The 21,540-nt window shown below is 39.8% G+C and overlaps 1 protein-coding gene across 1 annotated transcript; it reads left to right on the top strand.

Annotated features, from left to right (window-relative positions):
• The first annotated feature begins 600 nt into the window (after positions 1 to 600).
• LOC125269776 (membrane-spanning 4-domains subfamily A member 4A-like) lies at positions 601 to 14,402 on the top strand. Its single transcript, XM_048192736.1, has 7 exons — positions 601 to 682; positions 11,024 to 11,215; positions 11,401 to 11,520; positions 11,600 to 11,656; positions 12,402 to 12,557; positions 13,362 to 13,508; positions 13,967 to 14,402. The coding sequence occupies exons 2-7, from the start codon at positions 11,048 to 11,050 to the stop codon at positions 13,973 to 13,975; spliced, it is 657 nt and encodes a 218-aa protein (XP_048048693.1). The 5' UTR covers positions 601 to 682; positions 11,024 to 11,047; the 3' UTR covers positions 13,976 to 14,402.
• The last annotated feature ends 7,138 nt before the right edge of the window (positions 14,403 to 21,540 follow it).

Here is a 21,540-nt window from a genome sequence, read left to right as displayed (position 1 = left end):
AAGATTGTATTTGCTAACCAAGAGTCTGAATGATTATATCCTAGAGTCATCAGAGAGACCAGCACAGTGATTGACATACTGTGAGAATTGAAATCAAATTATTTTTATTGTTGTCACAAAAAACATGCACTTTTGTGTCTTTTTTGTCTTTTATTACGCTACTGTCAGTTATTGTCCACTGCAGTCTGCTCGTGTCGGATAAACCAATCCATCCTCAGTACAGCTGATGAGCAAAACCATAGCTAGCAGAATGGAAAGGAAATGAAGAAACCACAAACTGCCTTTCACCTCATTGGTGTCAAACTAAGGAATTCAGCTATAGTTGTCTGACACTGACATTATTCATCATTACATCTAAATAATCATTCATTAAGTAAGCCTAGCTTAAAATTTTTAAGGAAAAAACTTAAACTAAAAAACATTTTTTAGTACTTTTTTTTTAGTGTTCCCTCTTATGTTACACTTATCGCTCATAATTAAAAGTAAAACAAAGAAAAAAAAGAAAAGAAAAAAATACCCCCCCCCCCCCCCCCTTTGCCCTTTGAAGGGCATCAACATAATTCTATGGTATACGTATAACACAAACACAAGCTCCTCCTCAGCAGTTCTGCTCAGTCCACACACATAAAGATACACCATAAGAGCGATCAGACGTCCACATCAACAACTCATTTCATATCAGGTAAAAATATTTCATGCATCAATTAACATTTACGATTTTCTTTATTATTATTATTTACACATGTTGATGTACATCAATTAAAATTAACCATAATCTTTTGACTTTTGTGAATCTTCACACCTTGATTGTTTTGGTGCAAATTGTTGTTTATTTATTGTTTTTCTTTGATGCATAAAAGTCCATTTGAATGTTTTAAGATTTGTTTGGAAATTAGGCTACAAAACACTATTATTATAGACCATAACTTTTACAAAACACAAATTTTAAATTCTGATCTTTAAAAAACTCCAAAGGCATCATATCAAAAAGACTGTACACATTCACAACTGTTTCAAAATGGTAACAATTTGCAATAAGGTCCCATAAGTTAACGCATTTACTATCATTAACAATGAGAAATACATTTGTTACAGTATTCATTAATATTAATACAAAGTATTAAAATTAATAGATCATAATAATATTAATAACCAAAAATGCAACTATTAATTATTAGTTAATGTCAGCTCAGGACCACTAAATAATATTAACATACAAATTTTGATTTTAATGAAGTATTAGTAAATGTTGAAATTAACATTAACTAAGATTAATAAATTCTTTAGACACATTTTCAATAAGTCTTTCGCAAGTCTTTTTAAGATACTCCTTTGCCCCCAGAGCGCACGAGCCTTTCAAAGATACTCCTTTGCCCAAGAGCGCAGAAAGACGCGTTCAGCGCATGTACACGCACCGTCCACGGTCATAAAAATTTGGCTACGCGGAGAGTCAAAGCTAGTGCACAGTCTAGTAAATGTTTCTTGTTTGCGCTGACAGAAAACACATGAGAAACATTGTGAGACAGGAGAGACTCGGACATTACAGTACTGAACAATGAATGGTCCATGCATGTGGATTTGGATAAAACAGTTAATTGATTTGATGCCGTGCCCGAACACTGTTTATCCCTTCACAGTGGCATATAGCGGACGGGCATGCAGGGCTATTAAATTATTTTTCTTATTATCATGCTACTTTTATTATTAAATTAATATGGCAATTCATTTGCCCCCCGATATCATAGCGCATCACCGCATAACCGACGCGCTGCGAGGACAATAAAATATTAATTAGATAGCTTACTCCTCATTTAAAGAACAACTTGTTTAACATGAAATACTTCTCGATTCACGAAAAATACTATTTTTTCTCATTGTGGGCCACAAGAGAAATATTAAGAAAATAAATTTAAATTTACAAAAGTACAAATGCAAAAAGGTGTTTAGTAGCCACAAGTGATCTAGATGTTCAACAGAAAATTCTACAATATAAGAAAGACTGGTCTTACTTTATATTAGGTGTTTTTTAACTACTCTGTACTTGTGTAAAAAATAATAATAATAATAATTGTTAGGTACAATGCATTTATGTATTGTGTATTGCTATTGAGGTGTAATATGGGTAAGGTTTAAGGGTTGGTTAAGAGGTCAGCAGTATACAGAGGTCAGTTTGATTGACAGGGGTTAATTTCAAACTGTTTATATTACATTGTTTTGATACATTGTCATGTGAATATATGTTAACTAATGATCTGTTAAGAATTATATAATGTTTCACGAGTTCACACTTACAAATAAGTCAGGTAAATTAATTCGGTAAACGTATTTGGCGTGCTGTCCGGGGAGAGGGCTCCGAGCTTGGTAATCGGCCCGAACACAGAGTACCCCTTTTAGATTATATGAAGTAACCCAGAGAGTGTGAGGAGACAGGGTGGTGGAGGGATTCTGGAAACTGTTGAGGATTCTTGGGTGAGTTTGACTGTGATTATATATAGGCCTGAACTCATACATTGGGTAGATATGTTGATTACAGATTGTTGACAGCTGGTTGAGATGACGTAATGAGATGACGTAATGATTGTGTAGCTTATTTGGCTCGTTCCTCCCGAACTACGTTAGTAAAACATAATTTGTTTATTTATTTATTAATGAAAGTTATTATAAAGTGTTACCCCTGCCCGTTTCCCTGTACTTCCCTGTTTGTCTGTGTCTTGGACTCTGTCATTGATGGCAACATTTTAGCTGTACAACCCCAATTCCAGAAAAGTTGGGACATTTTGTAAAATGTGATAAAAACCACAATCTGTGATTTGTTAATTCTTTTGAACCTTTTTTTTAAACTGACAAAAATCTAGCGTTAGCGTCAGTTCTGGCAGGTCACGTCAGTCAAACTCGCATCAGCTGACTCCCAGGTGACTCGCGTCTACCTATAGGAATACGACGCCTATCATGGCATCTATAAAAGTGTTACAGGTACCGGCTGGCCCCACGTCAACAGCTTATATGCTCTCTCTGGAAACAGGAGAAATAAATGAGACAGGGCAAACTCTGTGTCCGTTTTTCATCTCGCTCAGCAGAAAGAGGAAACGAGAGGATTTATTAAACATTCACAATTCAAATCCTCCTCTGTTACAAACATTCAATGTTCACTATGAAATAAACACAACTTCAAAATAAAATTTGTCTTTGTAATTTGTCTTTTTTTTCACCTTTCAGCAAATACCGAGTTATAAGTTCCCTTTCGTGGGAACTATTGACGCTACGTCGGATGACGTGATGGGAACCCTCTGTATTTTGTGTTCGTGAAGCACCTCTGTATCCAACCAATGAAAAGACGTGACGTCAGAGGCGGGTGACGTCACGGATCAGGAAGCTATAAAGCACACCTGAACACAAAGCACGCCAGCTTCTGTTGTCTTCAGCAAGCGCTCTCTGTATCTTGTGTGTCTTATTTGGTGTTGTTTGTCTTATTACATATAAACAAGTCAAGATCTCTTCGTCTGAGGACAAGTATCTCACACCAATCCATATATTTATATATAAAAAAGACACGTATTATGGCGAGAAACAGCAGTGAAATGGGAGTGAGCCCAGGCAGCTCTCGAGGGAGCGTCTGTGTGCACTGTAAAAACTCGCTCTCAGGACACTGCTCCAGCGTTCCCCGCGGATCGGGTCCCGCTTCTGCTGAGGCAGGGCGGAGGCTCCGTTTGTGGGGTTCACAAATGGATCTGACAGAGGGATTAGAGACGGGCGTGCCTTTTCTCTGCCCTCACCAGCCAGGTTCAGCGCCGTCTCCCAGGTGGAAGCACGCTCTGCGGTTTCTTCCCCCGGGTTGAGGCACCGATACTCACATGTCCAGCTCTGAGGAGGTGGATATTGTGATATCGATCTGAGGATCGCCACCTCACACGGGAGTTTTGTAGCTCCACTCCTGTTGGCTTTATTCTCGAGGGAATAAAAGTCTAACGCAAAGCTCGAATCTCGCGCTTGCCGAGGCAGCGCGTGGATTGGGTTTTCATTAAAGAATATATGGCTCGGATCTCGCGTTGCCAAGGCAGCGCGTGGATTGAGTTTTCATTAAAGAATATATGGCTCAGATCTCGCGCTTGCCGAGGCAGCGCATGGATTGAGTTTTCATTAAAGAATATATGGCTCAGATCTCGCGTTGCCGAGGCAGCGTGTGGATTGAGTTTTCATTAAAGAATATATGGCTCGGATCTCGCGTTGCCGAGGCAGCGCGTAGATTGAGTTTTCATTAAAGAATATGGCTCGGATCTCGCGTTGCCAGGGCAGCGTGTAGATTAAGTCTTCAAGAATGAATATACGGCTCGGGTCTTGCGTTTGCCGAGGCTGCGCATATATCACGTGTCCGTAATTATGCATGTGTGTGTATATATATGTATATATATATTATATATTAAGGGATCTGAGTAGACGGGAGTTCCTTTTCTCTCTTTCCCTAAAATACCTTGCGAATTATTACGAGCTATAATTCTTTTTTGTGTATTCTAAATATTTTCAGTCTGTTCAAAAAACATATATTTATATAAGAACTGACTGCATTTAATTTGAGGATTAAATGAAATATTGAATACATTAAATTCTGAGGAATTTAAAAGTCCGGAGGATAGGACGTATCTGTGGACCGTCATTATCTCTCGGAAGGCTTCAAAGAAGAGGTCCTGACATTTATAGTGCAGGATCTCTCGAGGGCAGCCCCCTCCGGGGGGATTCGGATATCGGGTCCTTCTCGGTGCCCTCAGGGGACCGTTCTGTCAACCCTGCCACCAAGTGTGAGTCAGGGTGCAGCGGTTTCCACCGATCCTCCGAGGTGGGTCGGCCAGCACATGATTCGCCTGTCTGCCAGTGCGCCGCGTCAGATGGATGAGCCAAGTGCTCAAAAAACACCAGAGACCAGTCTCGAGAGACTGGTTCCCTTAGTAGAATATTTGGAAGAAGAGTGGAAAAATCTCCCGAATGTTTCGAAGTGGGTGCTGCTCATGATAGAACAGGGCTACAGAATTCAGTTCGGTTCACGACCGTCCAAGTTCAATGGGGTGCTTCCTACGGTGGTAACCCCAGAGCAGTCTCTGGTGATGGAGAAAGAAGTAACGACGCTTTTGCAAAAAGGGGCTATAGAAAGGGTTTCCCCTCCCAGCAAAATGTCGGGCTTTTACAGCCGCTACTTCATTGTTCCGAAGAAGGATGGAGGGTTGCGTCCGATCATAGATTTACGTGTGTTAAATCGATCTGTAAGGAAATTGAAGTTCAAAATGCTTACACTCAGACAGATCATCCCTCAGATCAGGTCCGAGGACTGGTTTGTAGCGATAGATCTGAAAGACGCATACTTTCATGTATCCATCCATCCTTCACACAGGAAGTTCCTCAGGTTTGCTTTCGGGGGCGAAGCTTACCAATACAGGGTTCTTCCGTTCGGCCTATCCCTCTCACCCCGCACGTTCACGAAGTGCGTGGATGCAGCGCTGGCTCCGCTGAGACTCCAGGGCATCCACGTGCTGAACTATATCGACGATTGGTTGATACTAGCTCAAACAGAACGATTGGCAGTTCAACATCGAGATGATGTTCTGTCGCACATGAAGAGGCTTGGGCTGAGGCTCAACGCCAAAAAGAGTGTGCTGGTCCCGAGTCAGGTTGCAAACTACTTAGGTGTAATCTGGGATTCCACCACGATGCAGGCGCAGTTGTCCCCTGCTCGTGTGAGTTCCATTCTCGGGGCCGTGAAAGGGGTGAGGTTAGGCCAGTCACTCACTGTAAAACAGTTTCAGAGACTGTTGGGTCTGATGGCAGCTGCGTCCAACGTTATTACTTTTGGCCTCCTGCACATGAGACCCTTACAGTGGTGGCTCAGGACCAAGGGGTTTTCCCCGAGGGGAAATCCTTTTCGCATGATCAAAGTCACGCGGCGATGCCTTCGTGCTCTGGTCATGTGGAGAAAGCCTTGGTTCCTAACCCAGGGACCCGTGCTGGGGACTTCTGGTCATCGTGTAATGCTTACGACAGATGCTTCCCTCACGGGCTGGGGAGCGGTCATGAGTGGCCGCTCAGCTCGGGGTCTGTGGGAGGACCATCAGCGCTCCTGGCACATAAATTGGCTGGAGATGATGGCGGTGTTCCTTGCACTAAAACACTTCCTCCCCGCCCTGAGAGACCATCATGTGCTGGTCCGTACGGACAACATTGCGGTGGTCTCGTACATCAACCATCAGGGGGGTTTGCGGTCTCGCCTATTATCCAAGCTGGCCAGTCGCATCCTCCTCTGGTCCCAGGGAAAGCTCCTCTCGCTGAGAGCAGCTTACATCCCCGGGCGGTTGAATGTGGGAGCGGACGCCCTGTCGAGGCAGGGCGCGAGACCGGGGGAATGGAAACTCCACACCGAGGTGATGGAGTTGATATGGAAAACTTTCGGTCGAGCTCAAGTCGATCTATTTGCCACAGAGGAGTCAGCTCAGTGCCCTCTGTGGTACTCACTTCAGCACCCAGCACCTCTAGGGCTGGATGCCATGCTACAGACGTGGCCGAGACCATCCTTCACTCCAGAGCTCCCTCCACGAGGAAGTTGTACTTATATAAATGGAAATTGTTCTCTGTGTGGTGTGAACAGCATAATTTGGACCCGGTCCATTCTTCTGTCTTTGACGTGCTTCAGTTCCTTCAGGAAAAGTTCTCGGAAGGTTTAACCCCTTCCACGCTGAAAGTATATGTGGCCGCTATTTCGGCTCATCATATCCCTGTAGGGGGCTCCTCGCTGGGTCGAGACCCCCTAGTAGTACGCTTCCTCCGTGGTGCACTCAGGTTGAGACCTGTGGTGCGCACAAAGACCCCGACCTGGGACCTCACTATTGTGCTCCAAGGGCTGGCTGAGGCTCCCTTCGAACCAATAGAGGAGGTGTCAGACAAGTTCTTGACACTTAAAACTATCTTTCTCTTGGCCGTCTCTTCTTTGAAGAGAATTGGTGATTTACAAGCGCTGTCAGTCGCTCCATCTTGTCTTGAGTTTGCGCCTGGTATGGTGAAAGCCTTTCTGCATACCAGGCCAGGCTATGTTCCAAAGGTTCCGACGAGGGTCCCAGGCCCCATTGTACTTGAGGCTTTCTGCCCGCCTCCTTTCGCAAATTTGGATCAGGAAAGGAAGAATCTGCTTTGCCCTGTAAGAGCATTAGATGCGTATGTTCACAGAGCTGCCCTGTGGAGAAAAACAGAACAATTGTTTGTATGTTATGGGTCCCCTAAGAAGGGGGGCCCAGCATCTAAACAGCAGATGAGCAAGTGGGTGGTCGAGGCCATCTCACTTGCGTATGAGACGGTGGGGCGCCCGTGTCCTTTGATGGTGGGGGCTCACTCCACGAGATGTATGGCCGCGTCCAGAGCTCTCCTATCTGGTGTCTCTATGGACGACATTTGTGGTGCGGCTGGATGGTCATCCCAGCACACCTTTATCAGATTTTACAATCTTCACCTTAACATCACTCCGGGGGCCAGGGTGCTACAAGATAGCAGCCAGGCACTCGGAGAGACGGCGTAGTTGGGATTGCGTTCCCATCACGTCATCCGACGTAGCGCCGATAGTTCCCACGAAAGGGAACGTCTCGGGTTACGAGTGTAACCCTTGTTCCCTGAGTAAGGGAACGAGACGCTACGTCACGTGGCCGTATTTCCTGCATACCTGGTGCGCTTGCTTCAGACATTTTACAGAAGCTGGCGTGCTTTGTGTTCAGGTGTGCTTTATAGCTTCCTGATCCGTGACGTCACCCGCCTCTGACGTCACGTCTTTTCATTGGTTGGATACAGAGGTGCTTCACGAACACAAAATACAGAGGGTTCCCATCACGTCATCCGACGTAGCGTCTCGTTCCCTTACTCAGGGAACAAGGGTTACACTCGTAACCCGAGACGTTTTGTGTGATTAAATAAATCACAATGACAATAACCACTGTTACCCTGTAAGTTGTCTCTTTCCAGCTAAAAATAAAACATAGCGTATGTTATCACTTACATATGATTACATATGGTTCTTAAATGCAATTTTACATTTCCAGATAAAGTAATTTTTTTACTCTTCCCAAAATGCTTGAGCTGACAGATTTTTAACCTATTTTTTTACCACTTTTAAAATATCTCACATTTGTTTTTAACATTAGACTTTAACCATTACATAAACTCAGCTTTAACATTAGCTTTTTAACATTTTACAAAATACCATACATTTCAAAAGTATTAAATCTTTAAGAAAATGTTCAAGGAGCTAAAAATAAGTCTGTCCAACATGAATTTGGTAGCAACAGGTGACGTTAACAGGCGCGAAAATGCGACTACTGCTATATGTACATATATGTCCACATATTCATAAAACAGCCTTACTAGTGGACATTAAAACATTCAGCGACATGTCAACATATTACACTTCAGGTACTTAGCTTAATTTACTATTCCACCAACCTGGAAACAGGAGAAATAAATGAGACAGGGCAAACTCTGCGTCCGTTTTTCATCTCGCTCAGCAGAAAGAGGAAAACCGCAAAGCGGACAAAACTGACGTAAAGCCCCATGGAGCACAATAAGCGCCATACTACACTCTGCTGGAGAACTCCATAATTACTCCTGACCGCTATATAAATTATTTTAATGAAAGGAAGGTGGAAACAGGTTCATTACCCCTAAACAAATATTCAAAGCATTAATTATATAATTACAGAAACTACCACAAATGTGATAACACTTTAGTGGGCATCACATAAGCTCCTCAGTGTTATCAGCAGCTATTGCATTTCTCAGGAGCCAATTACCCTCCTCCATCCCCAGCTCCTCCTCTCTTCAGTCAGGATTGGCCTCATTATTTCCCCTGAATCAGACTAATTCTCGAAATATGTGTACGTTAAATCATGACATTTAATGATATCTGCATGTTGGTACTGTTCTTTTTACCCTAGGGGGTTTATTGCTGCTCTCCCTGCTCTTATCCATGCTAGGCTGGGAGTTCTTGCCCAGAACAGAATCATACCGCCAATACAAACTCTATGCATTATCTATCATATTTGACGATAGTGGTCCTGACAGAAGTACAAAGAAAAGATTTCCAATGTTTTCACTGACCAACATAACTGTATTTTGTGAATACAAAAAAGTGGGCACAGAGGCAAAATAAAAGTGAAAGGATTTTATAATATCAAAGTTAAACTGTTTTTAAACAGTCCACAATTAGCAGGTGAATTGGTAATAGGGGAGGGTATCATGTTTGGGTGTAAAAGAGCTTCTCAGTCTTTGCAAGAAAAGATGGGTTATGGCTCATTACTTTGTGCCAAATGTCATGAGAGAATTGTCAAACAATTCAAAAATCACAATCACAATTTCTCAATGCAAGATTGCAAAGAACTTATGTCTTTTACCATATACCTTACATAATAATGTAAAAAGATTCAGGGAATCCAGAGAAATCTCAGTCTGTAAAGGGCAAGGTAGGACACTCCAGTTGAATGTGCCTGACCTTTGAGCCCTCAGATGGCGTTGCATTAGAAACCGTCATGCTACTGTGTTAAATACAGCCACATGGATTCGGAGTACTTTGGAAAACAGTTGTCACCTAACAGTCTGAAGCTGCATCTAGAAATGCAACTCAAATCTCTGTTACACAAGGAGAAAGCTACACATCTGATCTATGCAGAGATGCTGCTGAGTTCTCTGGAGTTAATGAGTTAATCTCAGATGGTCTAAAAGACAGTGGAAATGTGTGCTGTGGTCAGATGAGTCCATGTTTCAGCTCATTTTTGGAAAAAAACTGACATTGAGTTTTCAGTCCCAAAGATGAAAGGGACCATCCAGACTTTCATCAATGGCAGGTGCAAAAGAAAGCATCTGTCATGGTATGGAGGTGCATCAGTGCAAACGGCATGGGTGACTTGTGTATGTGTGAAGGTGCCACTGGCATACAGTTGCAAGAAAAAGTACTGTATGTGAACCACTTGCAGAATCTGTGAAAATGTGAATAATTTTAATAAAAAAAGAGAGATCATACAAACTGCATGTTATTTTTTATTTAGTACTGTCCTGAGTAAGATATTTTACATAAAAGATGTTTATACATAGTCAACAAGGGGGGAAAAAACAGAATGTATTAAAATAACCCTGTTCAAAAGTTTGTGAACCATTGATTCTTATTACCGTGTAATTTCCTGGATGATCTACGACTGTTTTTTTTGTTTGTTTTTTTTTGTGACGGTTGTTCTTGAGTCCCTTGTATGTCCACAGCAGATTCTTCGGTTTTAAAAAGGTTCAAACATTCACTGATACTCCATAAGGAAACACGATGCATTAAGAGCCGGGGGGTGAAAACTTTTGAACAGGATGGAGATGTCACAATTTTTCTCATTTTGTTTAAATTTTTTTTTTTTTTCATTTAGTACTGCCCTTTGGAAGCAACAGAAGATACTTGCATGTTTCCCAGAAGACAAATTAAATACAATTTACCTTGATCTTCAAATTCTAAAGTTTTCACCCTCCGACTCTTAATGCATTGTGTTTCCTTCTGGAGCATCAGTGAATGTTTGAACCTTTTTTAATAGTTGTGTTTGAGTCTCTCAATTGTCCTCAGTGTGAAAAGACGGATCTCAAAATCATACAGTCACTGCTGGAAAGGGTTCAAATACGCAAAAGATGCTGGAAAACTGATGAATCTGCAGGAGCTGGAGGATTTTTCTGAAGAACAGAGCTCAGTTTAACTGCTCAGAACAAACAAGAGACTCATGAACAACCATCACAAGACAAACAAACAAAAAAAAAACAAAGAAAAAAAAAACAGTCGTGGATCATCAGGTTACCACACACGGTATTAAGAATCAAGGGTTCACAAATTTATGAACTGGGTCATTTTAATAAATTCAGCTATTTTTTGTCTTGTGGACTTTATGTAAACATCTTTTATGTAAAATATCTTACTCAGGACAGTACTACATAAAAAATAGCATGCATTTTGTATGATAAATTGTATGATTAATTTCTGCAGGTGATATCCAAAACTTTTCCTAGAATGGAAACCAGCAGGGTCATCTCAAATGACAAAGCAACGGTGGTCATCCAAGTAAATCCACAGGCAGCACAAAATGCTGTTATTTGTGATGATGGACAGGAGGCCAGAGGAGCACATCACAATACGGCTCTTAAGGGATTTTTTAAAGCACAACCAAAGGCACTGGGGGTAATGCATTAAATGATGAATTATAATGATACATGGTTTTGTGTATATATTCTTAGTATTTAATTTCTTCTAGGTCACTTAAAATGACAGAACCTTATTAAAGTTTAGGTTGGTCTGATGATTCCCTTTAGTGCATAAATCATTGCTTCTATATTTGTGTCTCCTCTCTTATATCTTCCATCTAGACTGTCCAGATAATGATTGGAGTGATGATCTTCCTACTTGGTATTGTACTCACCGCAAATGTCTATCGTTTCGGTTCTCTTTATGTCATTAGTGGAATAACGTACTGGGGATCTTTCATTGTAAGTTTCATTTAATGGTTTTGCTTTATGATTTTAATTTCCTGAATGAACTCTGAAGTGTCTTTTGTTTCTCTCTCAGTACATCAGCACTGGATCTCTGTCTGTTGTTGCGCAGAATAAACTTCATCCGTGTGTGGTATGTACATACAGCCTATAGTGTGCTGAAATCTGTTGGTGATAACTCTTCTTTTGTCACTTTGTTAATTATTTGCACATCATTATTTACAAGTAATATACAACAATTTTTGCTGTTATAGAGGTGGGATATGGGTAAGATTATGGACAGGTTTGGTTATAGGTTTAAGAGTGGGTTAAGTGAGAGACAACAGTTTAATTACAGCTGTAATTACATGCAGGTATTTTTGTAAATGTGAGTACAATGTAAAAACAGACTTACTGTATACATAATAAGTGCATTATATCAAATGATTCATTTAAATGTTAGTACAGGGGAGTCCAGTCCTGCTCGAAGGCCAATGTCCTGCTGAGATTAGCTCCAGCCTTTCCCAACACACGCCTGGAAGTTTCTAGTAACCCTGAAGACCCTTATTAGCTGGTTCAGGTGTGTTTAATTAGGATTGGAGCTAGATTCTGCTGGATAGTGGCCCTCCTGGAGCAGGATTGGACGCCCCTGTGGGGTGTTAAACACACCTGATCCTGTTATGTGTTAGTACATAGTAGTTTGACACTTAATATAAAATGGGACTGAAAGGCATGCTAGTACAATTACAGCCAGTGAGCAACAAACTGAGACATTCATCCTTTTACCAATCACAGATCAAGATATCTGACTCATTATTACTTTAGATAGTTAAAAACAGAGTTTAGGACAAGTGTTCATCATTACTATTCCTTTCACTTAAAAGTTTTTCTCCCTGTAGGTGAAAGCCTCTCTTGGAATGAATGTGATCAGTGCCATAACTTCAGCGATAGCCGTTCTTCTGATGGGCATACAGATAGGAATCCATTCAATGGGATATCCAAGTTGCTACTATTCTCGTAGTTACTCTGAAAATTACATCTGTATACATTTTGAGGTACTAAATGTACAATGTCTGATATCTTGTTTTAATGTGCATTAATTAGTTTAAGCTATTAATTGCTATATTTAAAAGCTCACCCCCAAAAAATGAAAATTCTGTCATAATTTACTTTCAAGTCATTAATCATTAAAAATCTTGACATCCATAAACTTCAGTTTGTTCCCCACACAAAGCTATCGGTGTCACGTTCGGTTGAATTAGACGTGAGAAAGGATCTATTCGCAGCAGTGTGGATTTTCATTAAAAAAAAAAAAAACAACTCCAGAACTCTCAGAACTAGGAGACGTGACAACCGCTATACACACGACGAGAACTGACTGTGAACATTAAGACACACAGGGCTTAAATATAAACTTAAACAAATGAACATCAGGTGCAAATGATGATCAAACAATGAATAACCAAGATACTAACAGAAACTAAGGAAACTGAACTAAACACAATCCACCCAAAGTTGTATGTACCAGTTTTCGTATGCTTTTATTGTGCTTTTTTGTCTTTTTGTCTTTCTGAAGTGTGAAAGCTCCAGTTGTGATTGTGATTCATTGTGATTGCATTAAAGCAGTCTTCAAAATATCTTTTAAAAAGTCATGCAGGTTTAAGAATGACAAGAGGGTGAGTAAATGATGACAGAATTTTAATCTTGTGAACTTGATATACATCCTGCTTTTTGAGACGTACCCTGATCATCAGGATGATATCTGCTTATAGTGTAATGTAACTTTTATAAACTCACTTAATACAATTGCTGGGATGTTGTTTGTGGAGCTGCTTTCATATATGGCTCTGTCTTTTTAGAGATATGGTTGGGGGATCATTGGAATAATGATGGTGTTATCCATCCTTCAGTTCATCATCTCCATCTGTATCTCAGGCTTTGCCTGCAAAGCCACCTGTAACAGAGACTCAATGTCTCAAAACAGTGTCATTATGGCACTAAACCAGGTAATGATTTAGTGGTGATGATGTAATTGCTTTAACCAGCTGGTGTCAGTCAGTTTTATCCCAACAACCAATACTTATCTTTTATCTAGATATACATTTCTGCTGGAGTCACGGTTTTTAGAGAACATTAGTGCAACCTTTGTAGTCCTGGATCTAAGACAGTCTATTACAAATTTAAACTGTTCAGTTTTCAGTAAACTGTCTTTAGTCTTATTTTGTTGAAATGTAGGTATGCTACATAGACAAAAACTAATGTATAAAAATCAACATGCTTCATTGTAAACTACAGTAAACTCTTCCTTCTGCTGAACTGTTGAAGTGGGTGGGAAGGCATTTTTCCTATTCTTCATCACAGTATAGCCTATAAAACAGTCTTCATGGTGTGTGGATCTTGTTAATCTCTAGTGTACTAATATATCTTACTAATATAATGTACTAATATATCTGTTTCTTCACAGGGATACTGAGTCACAGTGAGAAGATCTTACCGTTTAAAGGTTGCAAGAAATTAATATCATGTTAAAAAAAAAAGCTTAAAAAACATCTGTAAAGGAGAAGGAATATTTGTGCATATTTTATAATTATTAGAAAATTGTCCTCATAGTATACTTCTGTATTCATAATATACACCTGTATTTTCATTTCATATTTGACATTGGCTAAAGTTTGTAATTATTAACCAAGATATTGAATAAATATATCCTGGACTTTAGTCTGTTGTGATACAGTGGAGAAAATACACACACACGCACACACACACACACACACACACACACACACACACACAGTTCTGTTCTACGCAGAGAGATAATACTGATTGATGTAATGTGAGAAATTAAAGTACATCAAACAATTTGAATGTTGATACAAAGACATGCTTTTTTTTTTTTTTTTTGCTTTGACCTATAATTGAAACCAGTTTAATGAACAAGATGCTGTCCCTGTGCGTGATGTTGGTAAATGTGGTCAATTCATTCTCTGCATCTGGTCTCAGTATCTGTAAAACCACCTCCTTCTACTGAGCAATGTTTCACTAAACCAATTCAATGGTTTTGGTAGCTCTGTTGTGACAACCATAACTATGGCAGACAATATTATTTATGTTCTAGTATACTTATGCAGTGCAACCTGTCACAATCTGTCCAGTCTAGGGGTGGAGAGATTAGTGACAAAAGATAAAACTGAAATAATAAGGGACTTTAAGTAACGACAATTCCTCCTCTCCTGTCCCAGCTCACAATAACCACAAAGTTTTTGACTCGTAAGGCTTTATTTTATTGTTTGAGAAACAATTAACGGACACATCTCTTCGGAAGTGGGTTCAGGCCAAAACAACAAACGAAAGGGGAACTAAGTGTTTAGAAAAGATTAACTTGGCTAACAAAGAAAATTACAAATAAAATACAACAATCTGCCCTAGCTCTCCAACTAAACAAACAGAAGAAAACAAGATTGCACAAATAAAAAGTAGCATTCCCCTGATCTACAGCTTCGGAAATAACGGATAATTGTTTAAAGGTGCCCTAGAACTTCTTTTTAAAAGATGTAATATAAGTCTAAGGTGTCCCCTGAATGTGTCTCTGCAGTTTCAGCTCAAATACCCCATAGATTTGTTTTTATTAATTTTTTAATTGCCTATTTTGGGGCATCATTAACTATGCACCGATATATAGGTTGCGGCCCCTTTAATTCTTGTGCTCCCCTCCCCCGGAGCTCGCGCTTGCCTTGAACAGCATAAACACAGTTAACACAGCTAATATAACCCTCAAAATGGATCTTTACAAGATGTTCGTCATGCATGCTGCATGCATACATCGGATCATGTGAGTATAGTATTTATTTGGATGTTTACATTTGATTCTGAATGAGTTTGATAGTGCTCCGTGGCTAAAGCTAACATTACACACTGTTGGAGAGATTTATAAAGAATGAAGTTGTGTTTATGCATTATACAGACTGCAAGTGTTTAAAAATGAAAATAGCGACGGCTCTCTTGTCTCTGTGAATACAGTAAGAAACGATGGTAACTTTAACCACATTTAACAGTACATTAGCAACATGCTAATGAAACCTTTAGAAAGACAGTTTACAAATATCACTAAAAATATCATGTTATCATGGATCATGTCAGTTATTATTGCTCCATCTGCCATTTTTCGCTATTATTCTTGTTTGCTTACCTAGTCTGATGATTCAGCTGTGCACAGATCCAGACATTACTGGCTGCCCTTGTGTAATGCCTTGAACATGGGCTGGCATATGCAAATATTGGGGGCGTACATATTAATGATCCCGACTGTTACGTAACAGTCAGTGTTATGTTGAGATTCGCCTGTTCTTCGGAGGTCTTTTAAACAAATGAGATTTATATAAGAAGGAGGAAACAATGGAGTTTGAGACTCAATGTATGTCATTTCCATGTACTGAACTCTTGTTATTCAACTATGCCAAGATAAATTCAATATTTAATTCTAGGGCACCTTTAAGAAACAAACTCTATTCAAATCACAGAAAACGTAGAATAAAATAAAGGATCTCCATGACACAATGAGGAGACAGCAATTCTTACACAATCTGACAACAACAGCGTCAGTCACACTGTAATGCTTAAAAGTCATCTGGGACAGGAGACAGAGGACAGAACAACCGTGGAACTTCACGACACGGACAATACAGAAGCTCCACACCACCGTCCTTGTTTCCAGCATTAAAGTGCTCCCGCTCTTCCACCTAATTCACTGCAGCTGATCCCAAGCAGCAGTATGAATTCTATGCGTGTGTGTGTGTGTGTGTGTTGTGTCCTGCCCACATGACTGAGCGATCAAATAAACACAAGAGATTCAAATATTAGTCCATTTATTCTCCAAGCAAGTGCAAGCAGCTCTTAAAAAAATTGCGTAAATACAGTCGTTTTTTCATCTGGTGATTTGTATTTGTTGTCATTGCACGCTCCTGAGCGTGACCTAAAACAGTGGTTCCCAAACCTGTCCTGGAGGACCCCCAGCACTGCACATTTTGGATGTCTCTCTCATCTAACTCACCTGATTCAACTCATCAGCTCATTAGTAGAGACTGCAAGACCTGAAGTAGGTGTGTCAGATAAGGGCAACATACAAAATGTGCAGTGCTGGGGGTCCTTCAGGACAGGTTTGGGAACCACTGACCTAAAACATGACCGCGACGACCCAGAATGACCTAAATTTGAAACCAGTTTAATGAACAAGAGATTGTCCCTGTGCATGATGTTGGTAAATGTTTGTGGTCAATTCATTCTCTGCATCTGGTCTCAGTATCTGTAAAACCACCTGCTTCTACTGAGTAATGCTTCACTAAACCAATTCAATGGTTTTGGTAGCTCTGTTGTGACAACCATAACTATGGCAGACAATATTATTTATGTTCTAGTATACTTATGCAGTGCAACCTGTCACAATCTGTCCAGTCTAGGGGTGGAGAGATTAGTGACAAAAAATAAAACTGAAATAATAAGGGACTTTAAGTAACGACAATTCCTCCTCTCCTGTCCCAGCTCACAATAACCACAAAGTTTTTGACTTGTAAGGCTTTTCTTTATTTTATTGTGTGTCGTGTCCTGGCCACATGACTGAGCGATCAAATAAACACAAGAGATTCAAATATTAGTCCATTTATTCTAAGCAAGTGCAAGCAGCTCTTAAAAAAATTAGCGTAAATATAGTCGTTTTTTCATCTGGTGATTTGTATTTGTTGTCATTGCACGCTCCTGAGCGTGACCTAAAACATGAAAAATGTATGTTTATTTGCTTTCTACTTGTTGTGAGTTAAAGTGAACATCACAGTAAATTGGTACAAACAAAAAAAGTAACTTTACGTCCAAGACTTCTAGAGTGTACAAGTATTACATTACTGCAGTCTGCTCATGTTCAAGATAAATCAATCTATGTACCATTGACAAGAGGATGCGGTAATGGAATGATAATGTGTGCGTTATGTATGCAGCTGGAGCGTTCACCTGACCGTAGTGTGTACCCAAGGGTAGGGAAAACAGGAAAATGTGTGGATAATGGATTATATGTGCGTTAGGGTGGCCCTTATTGTGTGGTAATTTTTTCATTTTTGGAAATGTTAACTTCTCACCACCTCATTTGTTTCTCCACTAGAAGTAAGTAATGTATGCAAAATTCCATCCAGATAACTTAGGGTTATTTAGGGTATGCTCAAAGAATGCATCTTTTTAATCAACAGGAACTTGATATCTGATTGGAAATATTAGCAAAGGTTTCGTTCACTGATAAACTTTTGACTGTTTCTGATATTAAATGGCCACTTTGCATAACCAGGATGAATTATTCTTGCTTGAAAACAAGGAGGAGTCTTTATTGCTAATTTTCCATGGGGGCATTTGTGGCCTAATGGTTAGTGAGTCAGATGGGTAAACCAAAGGTTGCTGGTTCGATTTCAGCACGGGCAGGAAATAACTGAGGTGTCCTTGAGCAAAACACCTAACTCCTAATCCTAACCACAGAATAATGGCTGCCCACTGCTCCGCATGTATGTGTTCACCTAATGTGCGCGCACTAACTTGGATGGGTTAAATACAGAGGACAAATTTCGAGTATGGGTTATGAGCATTGGCCTTTACATGTCACTTTCCCCTTTCACTTTCATTGGCAATGTTCTTCGAGTATATCTGCACTGAATGGGAAAAGTGTTTAGTGAAGCATGAAGGAGGTCCAAGACTTTTCAAAGATCAGCTCTTATCAGCAGCATTGTAATTCAACATTTTAAGACTAACAACACTATTCTGTGTTCTCGTTTTTAACCTAATTCACCATTTACAAATGGTTTTGTATAATTATTAATTACATGCTGTTCTGGTCATTAAGACAATTTCAGTTTTGTTGAGGACACCCTAAACATACTCCAATCTCAGCGAAATTTGGTTTGTTTCCATTTCCCATGAAGGAGAGTTGACAGGGTGGGTGAGAGTGGAAGATTTCAAAAGTCCAAAAATAAGGGCCATCCTAATGTGCGTGTAAATGTAGTGCTGCTGCGACCGTGACAGAGCCCTCTGTCACAGAAAGGAAATATAAAGCAACCACAATGGTAAACTGCCTGGCACCTCATTGGTGTGAAAGGGCATTCAGTTGTCTATAAAACTGCAGAATGTTTTCAGTGAGGGTTGTTTTTAGGGTTAGAGTATATAATATGCTGTTCGTACATATAAAAATAATAAAAAAATCATTTTAAAAATCATTGTCTATGGAAAGTCTGCATAATGATATAAAAACAAGTTTGTGCATATCTGTGTGTCTGTTTTGAACTCTGACATGTCTGCTGGTGCTTTTCATGACATCACTGTAAACCCGAATAAGTTGGCAAAACTCACAAAAAAAAATTGATTGTTTCATGCAGTTAATTGTTATTACTCAGTACTTAAATGTATAATTACACTGTAATACTGACACCTTAAAATAAAGTGTAACCAAAAGTGGTATTACACCCAACATTTCTGTCCCCCTCACTTCTGAAATGATGGCTACGCCCCTGAAAAACTATATGATCCATCTGATAAATAATTAACTGAAAATTATTATGAAACACCCTGTATCAGCTATATCAGTGTCCTTATTTGCACATATACATTTGAAGCTGACATGATGAAATATGCATGCATACACTGTGCTGTTTCATGTTAGAGCCTTTATAAAATATGTCCTAACAACTTGAAATGCTTCCTCTGGTGCGTATATGACTCATGATCCATGTGGCAAGTGTTGTTAACCTCATTGTGTAAAATATTGTTACAGTCATGTTTCCCATGTGTTTGTAGTCAAACTTGAGCTCTAAATGAATTTCAGTAAAATGCAAACAACACTTTTGTGCTACTGAGGAAACATACATATGCCTGAAGAACAACAACGCAGCTGAATGGGCAGAGGTGAACGGACAGACTGTTTGCTACAAACATACTGTCCAAGCGATTTTCTTTTCAGGCCACAGCAAGCAGCTTCCTGCGCCAAAACTTCAGCTCTGTGGGGTATTCCAGAAAGCAAGGTTATCTTACCATCAAACATACCCTGAACTCTCATCTGACTAACCCAAACCTTGCTTACTCAAGGTAGACTGGTTGCAAAAACACATCCGGGAGTAAGTTCAGCCAACCCAGAGTATGTTCAAAATAACAAGTGTTACATTCATCCCGACAGGAACTCCTGATGTTTAATCCCGATTTACTTTCATACTGAAAAATTCTGACAAGGTAAACTTCAGGATGTGTTACAGCACTAAATAACCTGTAGATCGATCATTATTGTGACACATGAAATGAGAAACACAACTTGTAATTAAAAAAAAAATACTGCTTCAGCAATTTATTTACCGTACTCAAAAACTGCTTTCCGGACCTAACTGCGAGAAACAATGATGAAATCACCTGATATTTGGCAGCTCCGTCAAGGGTTGCGTGCTGAACGTGCTGTCATAACTTGGAATGCAAATGTAGTCAAGGCTCTGAGAAATTCGCTTTGTTACTTTCGTCCCAGTTCTCCCCATTCAACACACATTTGACAATAAAGAATTTTCAAGAGAATACATTGGATATACACATTGGAAATGAAAGATAAACACATTTTCCACCATGTTTTAATTGCAAATTTTAAACCGGTGGGCTGTTAACTGACCTGCCTATATATAGCCTAGATTTTATGATATAATCAGTCACCATGCCGTGCCATTTTCTCCTTCTTTCCACAAGAGCTTGTTCTCCTGTGGCGTCTGTCATTGTTGTGCAACCATGAACTGCGCTCTCCACAATGACGAGGAAGTATCAGCAAAAGATTAATTGATTTCTAGCCCTTGAATTAGCTTTACTACTACATATATTTATGGAGATGAGAAATAAAACAGCTATGTAATAATGAAATAAGTACAGCTACGATCAGCTTTTCGTCTTACGGAAGGGCCGAAGCTGATCGGTTGGTTCTTGTCACTGTGCTTGCGACATTCTGAAAAGTTTAGATGTTTTCATCTCGCCCCGGCATAGGTGAGCCTGGACAAAGCGAGCGTGCCACGCCGCATGTGCATCGCTTCTATTATGAGTCCACTTGTCGCGCACTTACATCTGAAATAACGAATTTGCGCGCACAAAAGCGATATGTGAACGGCCCCTTAGTCAAACAATTCAGCCCAACGTTAATCAGCGCTGACAAAGATGATGCCTGCTCTGTGTAAAACGATACCGTTAGATTAACTGCTCATCGTCAAACATTTCAAAAAACATTCTTACTCCCCTGAAAGATTTGCACACGTCTCTCTCTCCTCAGTGCCATCACAAGCCGCTACTGGCAACTCCTAACCACTTGAGAGACCTCTCAAGCTGTCTTAAATAACTGTGAGAGTAAGAGTGATTCTTAGCTTTAAGAAATTTGATAACTTGCTTTTATGCTTAAATTTGAAAGTAGGAGTAAATTTCATGAATTCTCAGCACTTAAGACTAAAATGGCATTTTGAGAAGCTTGATAAATATGGGCCCTGGCCCTCTATGTATAGAGCCGCTTAGAGTAAAATTTTAGTCTTAAGTGTGTCAAAATTCTAAGAATGATGTAATTTTACTCTTATTCCTAGACTTAAGAATAAGTATGATTCATAAAGGTTCCTAAGTGTCAAGACTAGGTCTCAGCTCCTAAATTATTTAGTAGAGCTGGAGAGGTCTCTTAACCTAGTTTAGAGTAACAAGATGGCAGCAAAGAAGCGGAGATACATGCTCTCCAATGAAGATATGATGTATTGGAGTTATATGATGACATGGAGTTAAAATGATATAAACTTGATTGTCAATTCTTTTTGTAACTGACCTAATAAGAAATGTAATAACTTTAAATCAATTTAATAAATATTACTTAAACAATAAGTCATATGTTTAATGCATTTTAATACATTTAAAGGTGCTTTATGCAATTTCTCAAATTCAATTTCAACCCAAACAATCCCGCCCCTCTCTTCATTGCTCCGCCTCCAAAACTCACACTCCAATACTAACCATGCTGCTCCC

This window comes from Megalobrama amblycephala, linkage group LG6, assembly GCF_018812025.1.
Source record: "Megalobrama amblycephala isolate DHTTF-2021 linkage group LG6, ASM1881202v1, whole genome shotgun sequence".
NCBI lineage: Eukaryota > Metazoa > Chordata > Actinopteri > Cypriniformes > Xenocyprididae > Megalobrama > Megalobrama amblycephala.
This window is presented reverse-complemented; position numbering and strand designations above follow the sequence as displayed.